The 13,295-nt window shown below is 40.9% G+C and overlaps 1 protein-coding gene across 1 annotated transcript; it reads right to left on the bottom strand.

Annotated features, from left to right (window-relative positions):
• Positions 1 to 10,628: 10,628 nt before the first annotated feature.
• On the bottom strand, positions 10,629 to 11,366 carry LOC118752558. The gene has a single exon (XM_036487462.1). It carries the CDS (start codon positions 11,364 to 11,366, stop codon positions 10,629 to 10,631), a length of 738 nt encoding a protein of 245 aa, XP_036343355.1.
• Between the last annotated feature and the right edge of the window lie 1,929 nt (positions 11,367 to 13,295).

The following is a 13,295-nucleotide window of genomic DNA, read 5'->3' on the forward strand; positions in this document are numbered from 1 at the left end:
GAAGGAAATCGATTCAGACATGCCTGTTTAACTGGCCGTGCGTTCTCAAAACAAACACATGTTAATTAAGGGGCTATTCAAGTATTATGTAACCAGTGGGACGCGGGGGTCTTGGTTTGCTTATTTTTAATGACAAGGGGCAACATTTCTTCAAATAAGTAAAACATTAATTACATACGCACAAATTTTGCCTGCAATTTCGATCACAATTGAAGACTGCACTTCACTCTCGTTTCGAATTTTCGAAAGCGTTTTTTAAGCTATTTATGGGTTTAACACTTCTTGTGGGCACTTGATATTGTAAAAAAAATATGCGCAATTCGATCCCTAACTACATTTTTTTGTACAGAACGCCCGTTTGCTTTAAATTTGAAAAATACAATTATTTTTTTATTTTGTATACATCTGTCATTTGTTACAAATGAAGAAAAGTCCAAGAGTTGCCAAGTATAAATATCTTTATATCTATTTATTAAAATAATAATTTACAATAATAATTTATTTAATTAATACTTTATTAAAATACAAATTTGAAGTGCAAATACATTTGTAAAACTGTTTATCACAAAATGTTTTTAATTGTTTGCAAGCATACTATAGTTTTCATGCATTTTGAGAATAAATAATCTAATATGTGTACATATATATCGTCGTTTAAAGTACAAAACCGCGTATCGTCATTCTGCAAAACCGTGTGACTGACATTGGCTGCCAAAAATTGGATTTGCTCACAAAAGCTCTTGGCTCAATTCTTATCCATTCGTCCTGAAATATACTAGCCAGAAATACGTTTGCTTTATAAAAAAGATAACCATTTTGAAATATGGGTGACTTTACTCTATAGAAAATAATTTATGCAATTACGCGGTTTTGCATTTTCTTGATACGCGGTTTTGTACTTTAAACGACGATATGTATAGCATGTACTTACGGCGGCCGCCGTAGCAGAGTGATTACATGTGCGTACTTCCACTCCATAGGACCATGGTTAAATACCTGGTCAGATCATAACCCAAAATAGCAGTCGTCCTTCGGCACGCAATGGCAAACCTTCGAGTATATTTCTGCCTTGAAAACTCTTCTTATAAAATCAGAACTCATGCCTCAAGTTTGAGCAGAAGTTCGGCCAAACACTTAGAAAAATATTTTAGCACCAAATATTTATTTGTTTACTTATTTTGAGGGAGATGGCAATCTTCTGGTTTCACATTTTGAGTACAAAAATTTCAACCCTGATACAACAAATAGTATTAGTACTGAATGATATTGACAGATTGCATTCCCATAAACGTCCAATCATACATGATTGAGTTCTCTTTTTGCATTCACATTCTCTATGTGAATGGGTGTCAACCATTCCATAACACACTACATATTTTGTGTTTACAATTTGTAACCAATCTCAAGAGTGGTTGTTAAATTTTTTAAATCAAACAATCACATTTTTGAAACGAAAAAAATGAGAATGCACACTCAATTGATTCAATCATTACACAGCTCTGGTATGTACAATGTTGTATGTATGTGCGGAGGGGTATGTATGTACAATATTGTATGTATATGCGATGCTGTATGTTATTGTATCGTAGCTGTGAGATCCAATGTGGGTTAAGCGCGTTGGAGCGGCTGGCTGGTTGTGCGCGCCTTTCAATCGACAAACTTTATTTTGTACTCTATGCCTTGCTATTTGATGATGGCGTGGTCTGCACCCTTTTGAGTGATTAGAACTGGTTTATTTTTGTACTTTTGTAACCAGGACTTCCTTTTCTTCGTGGGGCGCTTCAATTTAAAATGCTCCTGGTGTTAGAATTAATTTATATAACGCAATTTTTATTTAAGTAGACTTCACGTCGAAATATATTACAGCCACTCTCGTCACATATGTTTATTGGGGTTGCTGTGCAGTTGAAGCCTCTGAGTTGCATTTATCTTTAACATTCCGCCTAGCGTGTGAATCAATGTCAGGATCGATTGGCAAGGCGACCAGCTTGGAAATGGCTCGCTTCAATCTTGACGTTGCAGTACGTATAGTGGCCACCCTCACAATCCCATCATTTCCTGAGTGTATGTCCACAACTCGGCCGAGGGGCCACTGCAAAGGGGGAGCGCGTTCATCGCGAAGTAAAACTAAATCGCTAATTTTCAAGTTCGGGTGGGTCTGTTTCCATTTGTATCTCATTTGTAAATGTGGCAAGATGGTTTCCAACGCTTGAGTCGATTGGTGCTGACTTCGAATAGGTTGGGTTCCGGTATTGCGATAAGTGGACCGCCCACTAAAAAGTGGCCGGGAGTGAGCGCAGTTAAGTCACTTGGGTCATCCGTCAAGGCACTTAATGGCCTTGAGTTTAGCGCTGCCTCCACTTGCTTGAGTACAGTGAAAAACTCTTCAAAAGTTAGTGTTGCACGTCCGATTACGCGTTTTAAATGGTGCTTTGCCCCTTTTATTCCGGCCTCCCATATGCCGCCGAAATTTGGAGAGCCTGGCGGTATGAACTGACTGATACAAATCGAGCTGCCGCTTTCAACTGCTGTTTGCAGGCTGCAAGGTCAGCCTTTAGTTCTGCATTCGCACCCACAAATGTAGAAGCACAATCGCTGTATATATGAGAGCTGTATCCTCGTTGTGAAAAAACCGCTTCAACGCAGCCAGGGAGGCATCCGTACTTAGGTCACTGACGAGTTCTAAGTGAACAGCACGAGTAACAAAACAGACAAATAGTGCGATGTACCCTTTATAGCTCCGATAAGCTCTACCTTTTGTAGTGCGAATATAGTAGGGTCCACCGTAGTCGATACCGCAATAATCAAACGGCTTAGCCGGATTGCAGCGATGTGGGGGAAGGTTTCCCATTAATTGCATGAGTGTTGCGGGGTTTTGCCTGAAACATTTTACACATCTATGAATATGTTGCCTAACAGCTGGCCAAGCTTTGATAATCAAATAACGCTGTCTTAAAAAGTTGAGAGTCGCCTGAGTACCTCCATGCAACGTCGATTCATGAGCGTGCGCAATTAACAGCTTGCTCAGTGCTCCATCTTGTGGCAGAATTATTGTAGAACGTTCACACGCAGAAAGAAATCGTGCATTCTGCAGTCGTCCATTTAGTCGAATGATACCATCTTCATCAATGACTGGGTTAAACTGGAGAAGTTTGCTCTACATGCTGATCGGCTTATTCGTGCGAAGGCAAGAAAGTTCATTATTAAAATGTGTGTGTTGTGTGTGCCACAGCTTCAATGCTTCTGTTCGTTCTCCTGCAGAACACCATGGAGTCGTTTCGTGGGTTTTTTTCATCAGCGCCGCTATGAACCGTGGCATAAACGCGGTAACTGCTAACAATTTGTTAAGGTCTGAGTACTTAGAAAGGAGCGTGGCCAGAACCGACGGAAGTTGATGTGATGGCATTGTAGCCAACGACACCACAGTTGCTTCAGTCCTGGCTGGCCCGATGGAAGGTTGTGTGGGCCATTGATGAGAGTGAACGAAGCCATTGCGGTCCGTCCCACCATATAGAAAGCTCCTTCAGTTGCGATGGCATAAATCCCCGAGATGCTGCGTCCGCAGGGTTACTGGCGGTTGGCACATATTTCCAAGATTCAACAGTTGTGATTGCCTGGATTTTACTTATGCGATTACTGACATATTGTTTGTATTTTCCAGGATTTGATCGGATCCAGCTGAGAACTGTTTTTGAATCAGACCAACAGTATGTTTGAAGGTATGGTAGTTGAGTGTTTCCGAAAGCTTGGTCGCAAGTGGGCTGCCAGAAGAGCTCCATTTAGTTCCAAACAGGGAATTGTTATTTTCTTCAAGGGGCGATTTTTGTCTTCGCGGCCAAAATGGCAACATGTACGTTTCTCGGCGCTGTGTCGAACCTGAGATATGCTACCGCAGCATATGCTATGGCGGACGCATCGGAAAACACATGCAGTTGGTAACCTCTACAGTTGGGTTCTACACCGAGCCACCTTGGAATTCTAAGACGCTCAACTTCACCTAGCTCCTTTCTAAACCATTGCCATTCTTGCTTAAGTGGTTCGGGAATTGGGTCATCCCAGTTTAAACCTGCCACCCACAACTTCTGGCACATAGCTTTTCCAGTTACAGTTATCGGCGCTAGTAACCCTGGAGGATCGTAAAATTTACCGATGTCTGATAATTGCTGCCGTTTGGTGATTTGGTTTGTTAATGGACTCAAGCTAACCTTATATGTCAAAGAGTCTGAATCACAGAGCCAATAAATGCCAAGAGCTTTAGTTTCACGGTCCAGGTTGAGGTTGCAACAAATATTTGTCTCTTTGTCATCTGCACTTAATCGCTGCATGAAGTCTTCAGAGTTTGAGCTCCACTTTCGTAGGACGAAACCACCGCTTTGGAGTAACTGTCGCAGTTGGTACTGGATTTCCAAAGCAGCATCGACGGAGTCAGCTCCATGCAAACAGTCGTCTACGTAAAATGATTCTCGCAAGACCTTAGACGCCTCAGGATAAGTTCACTCTTCATCATCAGCTAATGTTTGTAGCACTTTAATTGCAAGATATGGTGAGCAATTTAAACCGTACGTGACTGTTAGCAATAGATAGGCTGCTGGCTCTCCTTCTGTACCTCTCCATATAATACGCTGCATGTCAGCGTCATCACGGCTGACCAGAATCTGCCGATAACACTTCTATATCTGCCATGAAGCCAATGCGGTGAAGCCGAAATCGAATAATTATTTGGCTTAAATCGTTTTGGAGTTTTGGGCCAACATGAAGTCGTTTAGGGAGATGTTTTCTATGGTTTTACGGGATGCATTGAAAACTGTACGCAATTTGGTGGTTGAGCTCGATACCTTGTACACCCCATGATGCGGAATATAGCAAACAGTTCTCGGCTCCTCGTTTTCAATTACCTTCTCCATGTCCCCTTAAGCTAGGTACTCGTGTCATGAAAGTGGTGTACAAATGATCCATTTCAGGGTCATTTCGAAGCCTAGCTTGTTGAGACCGAAACAGTTGAATTGCGTCAGCTTTCGAGTTGGATAGTTTTGTAAGATCACAATCGGCTTTAAACGGATACCGAATTTGATACGGCCCTGAGCTAGTTCGCTGAACAGTGTCTTTAAAAAACTCTTCGCAGAATAATTCGTCTTGTGTCATTTTAGATGGAGGTAGTATCTCATCAAATTCATGAAATTTCCACATCTGCTGAACTAAGCTGCTCAGGTCATCAGTGGTTGTTGCTGTGAAATGTGTTGTACATAGTTGGGGAGATGCAGAGCAGGGTATGCGTCCGTAAATAACCCAGCCAAGATACGTATTTTGTGCTTGGCCGAACCGCAGGCAGTGTGCTTGATCCCACCTTTTACTAAGAGACCGTAGAGGTCTGCGCCAATGATGACGTCAATTGAGCAAGGCTCGTAGAAATTAGGATCTGCTAGTGTGAGATCTAGAAGGTCGATATAGGGCTTTGGATTGACTCTCTTCAATGGTAGGAGATTTCCCAACCTTGGTAGGATGAGCGCAGAGCAATTGACACTAAACTCCGGGTCTATAAATTAACGTAGAGTGTATGTGACTATACCCTTTGAGTCACCAACGCTGTGACCGCCAAGACCGGTGATGGGAATTTGCAACCGGTTCTTACGAAGTCTTAATTGTTGAGCGGCATACTCGCTTATGAAGGATGCTTGCCATTGAACCATTGTCGAGTAAAGCTCGAAGTTTTATGTACTGTCCAGTCGAGGACTGCGCTTTAATATAAGCCGTAGCCAGCAAAACAGCTGGAAGGCAGGTTTCAGCATAGCTCGTGAGTCGGTTAACGATGTGGTCTGGAGTGCAGCGACGCTGCTACGTTGAAGCGATAAGCTATCGTGAAGAAGTGTGTGGTGCTTCTGCGAACACCTCAGGCAGGTGTATGAGGATTGACACTCGTTTGTAGAGTGATTTGCTTTTAGGCAATTTTGACAAAGTTTGAACTTTAAAGTTAGTTCAAGCTTCGTTGCTGGTTCTTTCCTTTTAAACTCAGCGCAATACATTAACGCATGCTTACCTGAGCAACATAGGCAACGACCTACATTGGTCTGATGACTGCGAATGGAAGTCAGAGCTGTTGACTTATTATTAGATGACGGTTCTTTAGTTTTGGGTTTGGAAGCCGACGAAGCTGCTTCTATGCCCTGAATACGTTTTTCCAAAAACTGCACCACAGTTGTATATTCTGGTAACACATTCGGAGATTCCAAAGACATTTCCCACTCTTTGACTGTCGCTGGGTCTAACTTCTCGGTTACAAGTAGAACAAGCCAGTCATCCCAGTGTTCTGTTGGCCGTCCTAGTTGCTTTAATGCGCGGACGGATTATAATATCCCAACGGTTTTTACCCTCCATTCCCGCCCATCCGCACGAGGGGCGCAGTCCGCATGACGTACGGAACCAATATTTTAAATTTTTGTGCCGAGTCACGATAGGCAGGAGTTTGTTAAGTGTCGAGATCTAAAACTGTTCAGCTACAGAACTAAATTCATCAGCTGATTTTATGTATTTATGTCAATAATTCACTTATTGAGAGAGGAGAGTATCGCTTTCTTAATGCTGAAAAGCGGATCTGATATATCAAACGTGCTGGAATGAGAGTTAAAATCCTGGCATAAGCAACGGAGTGGGTCGTGCAATTCAAAATTGGTTTTACAAGCTTTCAGAAATATGGGACAAAAGTGTCTTGATACGCGTGACGGAACATTAAAGCTTACATCAGCCAGAAGAGACGGACTTGAAATTGAGCCTGTCAGTAATTTAATCATAAAAATTATACCAAGCATTTCCCTGCGACTGGCAAGTGTAGGAAGGTTAATAAGTTTTAAGCGACTCGTATAAGGTGGAAGACTATATTGAGAATCCCATCGGAAATTTCTTAAAGCAAAAAGTAGGAATTGTTTTTGAATTGATTCTATCTTGTCTGAGTAAATTTGATACCTTGGATTCCAAACCACCGAGCCGTATTCCAGAATCGGCCTAACTAATGTTGTAAACAGGGTTTTAGTGATATACGGGTCACTAAATTCTTTTGACCATCGTTTCACAAATGCAAGTACACCTTTAGCCTTGTTGACTGTCACATTAATGTGAAGATTAAAATTAAGCTTAGGATCCATTGTGATACCAAGGTCCACAAAATTGTATACCTGTTCCAGGTTATGGTTACCGAAACTGGCAGAACAGCTCTTCGCGAGAAGCACATTACTTTACATTTCTTAAGATTTAGAGGCATAAGATTTACTTTACACCAGTAAGCCATGCTGTTTAAGTCTGATTGTAGCAAAAACCTTTCTTCAATTGAAACGTACGATTTATAAAGTTTTACATCATCTGCATACATTAAAATTTTGGAGAATTTTATATCTGTAGAAATATCCTTTATAAAAAGCAAGAACAGAATCGGGCCTAGGTGGCTACCCTGAGGGACTCCTGAAGTAACATCAATGACGTCAGAGATAGTATTTTTAAACAATACCCTTTGTGATCTATCATAGAGGTATGAAGAGATCCAACGTAGAAAATTAGGTGGAAGACCATGAAGATCAAGTTTATAGATGAGCAACGAGTGGCACACTTTGTCAAATGCTTTACTGAAATCAGTATATATAACATCAACAGTTTTGCTCTCACTAAATGCTTTTGAGATATAGGATGTTAATTCAATGCTACCGCTTTTATGTAAGGGGGTTATGAACGATTCCTTCCATACAGTTGGAAAAACGCCCTCTTTAAGAGACAAATTAAATAAGGCTGTTAACGGCTCATAGAGATAATCAGCACAATTTCTAAGAAAACAAGTGGGGATCTGGTCAGGACCATAACTAAAAGACTGCTTTAAGGACTTCAGGTAAACTAAAACATCATCGGGAGATATTATAGGGTTATGTATTGAGTTAATTGGACTTAGTTTAAAAGGATAGTCAAAGTATGCTTGGGAGTTAGTGGAATAATTGGATTTAAAAAACTGAGAGAACATGTTAGAAATTCTTTGATCATCACCAGAGACGGTATTTTGATACTTCATGGCGGAAGGAAACCCACGTACATTTCGCTTGGAGTTTACGAAATCATAAAATGATTTGGGGTTATATATTATACGTCGTTTGATTTTACACAAGTAATCTTTATAACCCTTTTTGTTTAATTCAAAGAACTTGTGACGCAAAGTGAGTATTTTACATAGTATGAGTGTAAGCCGGTTTTTTTGTGTAATCTAAAATAACGTGAGTTTCTGTTTTTCAAGTTTCTCAGTTCTTTAGTGAACCATAACTGTGTTTGTTCTACAGGAACACACATGCGTTTAGGCACATACTTTTCAAATAATCTATGTACAGTAAAATTAAAATGTGCAACGCTTTGCTCAACTTTTTCTTTGTATATAGGCCACGACAATTTAGACAATTCTTTATTCAGTTTTTTAAAGTTGGCTTGCGAAAAATCAAAGCGAATATTTGGCTCGTATGTTTGTTTGGACATCGCAATTTTGACCATCGTTTATAATTTCGTAAGATATCTCAATAGCAGGGTGGTAGACATCTTCGGGCAAAACTAGTGGGTCACATTTATTTACAGCCGACTTAGATGCATCATCAACATAAACAACATCTAATACTTTGCCAAACTTATTGCGAAGTACATTAACTTGATTCAGGCAGAGTTCAGCCATCTCCTCTAAAAATACGTTGTTGCACGCGCTAGACGAGAAAGGTACAATATCATTGTCAATGATGTTCCATGATACATTTGGTAAATTAAAGTCACCCAACACAATCAATGAATCAGAGGGTTTAATCATTGAATTAATTGATTTCAGTAAAGATACATGTTGTGAATACACTGATAAGTCAGATCGGGGAGGAATATAGCATAGAGCTAAGTAAGTAAACCCCCTTCCAACCTGAACACGAATGCATTTGAATTCTGCAGATTCGATGTGTGGAAGACTACCTTCTTCAGATGGTATTGAAGAGTCTACGGCAAAGAGTACGCCACCGCCGACTCTGTCCCCCGATCTTTTCTGTAGATATGATAATTATTTGAAAGAATCTCTGAATTAAAAGTGTGAGGTTTGAGCCAAGTTTCAGTCAAAGAAATTATATTATAATTGCATTCAAGGCCATTAAGATATAAATTCGTTAATTTAGTATTTATGCCTCTTACGTTTTGATAATAAATACTTAAAGCAGATTTAGTAATCAGTTTTTTGGTTCTGTATTCTGACGGGGAATATTTGCTAAATTATTATTTTTGTTGGGCCTATACTCAAATTCACGAACGAAAGCTCCGGAGGGCCAAAAAGAACTACTAAGCAGCACGTCAAAATTTTCTAAATTTACGTCTATTTTAAATGAAGAAATATTTCTTTCATATTTAAAATTAAATTTTCTGATACTTAAGTTGACAGTTTTAACTTTGGACGAGATGTAAAACTTTATATCGTCCTCGGAAGTATCCCTCGAAAATCTAGATACAAATATAGACTTCTTTGGGGGAACCACAACCAGTCTCCTAGTATCAGACTCGATTACCGGCGGACGGGGTTGAGTAACTGAGTTACTAGTTGAGGGTAGAGTAAGCGTTGGAAGATTGGATGGCGGTGCCACAACTTCAACGGGGGACGGGGAAGATACTGCAGGGTCGTTATTATTAGAAGCAGACTTTGATATATGTTCTTTTGAGGAAGATAACTCCGTTGTCTGTGGACATGGAGAAGAAAGGTTAATTAAGTCATTCGGAAGAGTGTTCTGACGTGGAACGGTCCTTTCATTAGGCGGACTATGAAGACGCTTACGTTTTGACACACGAATGTCCTTCATAGATTGTACGGTATCTAAGCATTTAAAAGATTTAAATACATTTTCGTAATGTTTAAATTTTTCGGTCAGTACCGTCAACTCTCTCCCTACCTCAGAAAACCCATTTCTGGTTTGCCTAAACAACTTAAAGAGATCAACTTCGGTTGACCTGCACTTTAAGCAAGACCAGCGAAGACCTTTGCCATCGTTAATAGCGTCCAGAATTCTTCCTGTCAAACCAGCACATTTTAGATGGCAAATACCATCACAGAGCCAGCACGATAAGTAGCGTTCAGATTCGCTTTTGATTTGGCAGTTATCAAAATCACACTTCATATTGAAAGATTTAATAACACTTATGTTAATAAAAAGACAAGCAAAATAAGTTTAACACAACACACACAACAATTCAGGAGCTGATGTATTTAGCTTAAAATATATGTAGCGAACAGTTTGAGTATCACTGTAATGTGACACTTAATAAACGCAGCGCAAACAGCTGTGACAAGAAATACTAAACGAAGTAAACAAAAAGAGCAAAAAGAAATGTGCAAAAATAGAAACGATCTCAGTTAACTACAAAGGAATAACAACAACAATGATAACAACAAATGACTCGGCAAGATTAGATGTAAGCTAGTGAAATTTAATTAAATTTAATAAAAACCACAAAAATCACAAAACTTTCACTTAGCTTCGGTTATTATCACACTAAGATGCTCGTAGGCACTTTTTATAGCAACTTTTACTCAAAATTAGCACAATAAACTTTGCAAAATACAAAGACCAATCAAGGCACAAATAAGTAGAACTTCACAGCTTGACGTTTGCGTAATTAACGGATTCTGAGGTAGTATCCAAAAGTTTTCGCATGGCGTTATCTGACTCATTGGTCATCGCCGGAAGTTTCGTGATATTGCGCAGATAAGACTTGACAAGGCGTCGCTTATTGTCATAACGTTGTTGAAGCATATCCCAGGCTATAGCAAAATTGTTTTCCTGGATACTAATACTGCGAAGAAGAGTTTCGGCTTCACCTAGTAAACTGCCTTTCAAGTAATGCAGGCGTTGTACATCAGACAAACAAGCTTCATTAATAACGCATGTTGTAAATATATCTTTAAAACTTAACCATTTTTGAAACGAGCCATCGAATTTTGGCAGAATAATCTTCGGAAGCTTTGACGCTGATGTATTTGTAGTACCGCCGCATGTATGACTGAGTATGGTTGCTGGATGATTTTCACTACGATGATTGTCAAATTCTTTGATTTCATCATGTATTTCACCTAGTGCTTCGCTGTACGCCAATTCTATTGCTTCCAAACGAGCTTCACTTAATGTCGTCTTAACCTTGCCCTCTTCGCCTTCAATAACGTCTGCTGCAGAAATGTCATCACGGAAGTCATTGTAGCGCTTCCAATAATCAGCCAGTAGATTCCTTCTGGCCACAAGATAGCCCTTAGTTCTTTTTTGTTTGGATACCTTTCTAGTGTTTGCCGCAAAATTAAGAATTAATCGAGCAAGACCTTCTTCCTTTTCAGCTGACATGATGGCGAACACGTGATCAGGTAGATTTCGTGATGTAATTCGTATTAATAGTTCATATTAATTGCTTAACACAATTAAACAATTGGCTAGAGACGGTTCCCCGCAAGGGATGCCAAAAAATGTTAGAATTAATTTATATAATGCAATTTTTATTTAAGTAGACTTCACGTCAAAATACCCCACTAGAACTTGAAGGGAGATCTCCCTATGTGAGGAATAAAAGAGTACTCCCCTTAACCTGATATCTGAGCAATAAGAGAGATTTGTCGGTTTTGTACTCCTTTATTACTCGTTTAGGAGTCAAATAAGAGATCTCCTAAGCGAGCGACAAAATAGTGCTCCCTGAGGCATGATTTGGGAGCAGTAAACAAGATTTCTTGGTTTTGTACTCCAGTATTGCTCGCTTAGGAACTTAATGAGAGATATCCTAAGCGAGCATTTAAAGAATGCTCCCTGAGGCGTGATTTGGGAGCAATAAGCGAGATTTGTCGGTTTTGTACTCCGTTCTTACTCGTTTAGGAGCAAAAAGTGATGTCTCCTAAGCAAGAAATCCAAGAGTATTCTTTTTGATTGATAGGAGAGCAATACGCACCTTCACTCCCTTATTGTCTTTTTGGGAGACTTCTGGGAGGTTACTATGGAGTATTGCTTCTTTGGGAGGATTAAGGGATGCTCTTTTTATGTGTGCTCCTCGATTGCTCGTTTAGGAGGTAAAAGGGATTACTCGCCCTCCTAGGACATACAATGTTAAAGGGAGTATACAAAATTACATGCTTATACACAGAAGCATAGGGAGCAATGGGATGTATTCGTATACTCCCAAGGGAGTACTCACCGAGCAATCGTACGATGCTCCTAAGTACTGGGACATTACAGCCACCCATACCACGATTGTAAAGCTTATCTACGTTCTAAAATTCTTCAACTTAAAAAACTAGTACTCGGGGTCAATCGTGTGACATATGTACATATGCAGCTAACATACAACCGCGATCGACAAGCCAATCAGCGACTACCAGCGCATCACAAAGCTCGCACGAATAGTATGCACAAAGCGTGGACTACGATGACAAGTGCACTCTCGCCACATATGTTTATTGGGATTGCTGTGCAGTTGAAGCCTCTGAGTTGCATTTATCTTTAACACCTGAAAGTCATTCATTTCGGCTTCGAGCAATTGCACGCCTGTGGGGTGCTCTCTCCTGGCGGTCCCGCTTTGGCTATTTTCACGCGTTTCGTTGTGGTCGCCGCGATTTCGCTGTGGATTTGTGACTTTCCCCGTTGTTCGTTGTCCGAGCATGGTCTCTCGCTTTCGGCGTCGTTGGCGGTGGGCGGACGCCAGCTGACTGGGGTTGATGGTGCGCTTTTAACGGTGCCCATTTCTTGCACGGCCAATAGCGGCTGGTGTGTTGTCGCGGTCGCTGGTATCAGCGGTGGCCCGTGGAAAATCTGAATCCGCTGAATTCGTGGTTTATTTGGTGGCCACGGCGTACTCTCAAATGGCGGTCGCCACGGTCGGACGCGTTGTGGCTCGTCTGGCGCAGCTGGATGGGGTTTCCGGCGGCTCATCACTGCGGTGTGTCTGAAGCGCCTAATTCATAAAACCTGGAACGAGAAGATGGAGAGTGCTTTTGGTTTTGTCGCTGCGGCTTCGGTAGTTGGTTGGTTGTTTATGTGGTGAATGGCTTTAGATCCTGCAGGTGTGCGTGCGCTGGTTGTTTGTCGGGCCGCTCGGGGTTGCTGAGTTTCACCGTGTTGGTAGATATGTACTTCGCGATTATGTATGGGCCTGAGAATTTTGGAGCAAGCTTCTGTGCATAGTTGTCGGCAGCAGAGGAGAGTGGGTGATCTCGCTTCATAACCTTCTCCCCCACCTTAGGTTTCCACGGCCGTCTGCGCAGGTCGTAGTATTTTTTCTGCTGCTTGGCT

Source organism: Rhagoletis pomonella, unplaced genomic scaffold (assembly GCF_013731165.1).
Source record: "Rhagoletis pomonella isolate Grant_MI unplaced genomic scaffold, Rhpom_1.0 Rhpom_scaffold_01654, whole genome shotgun sequence".
Lineage (NCBI taxonomy): Eukaryota > Metazoa > Arthropoda > Insecta > Diptera > Tephritidae > Rhagoletis > Rhagoletis pomonella.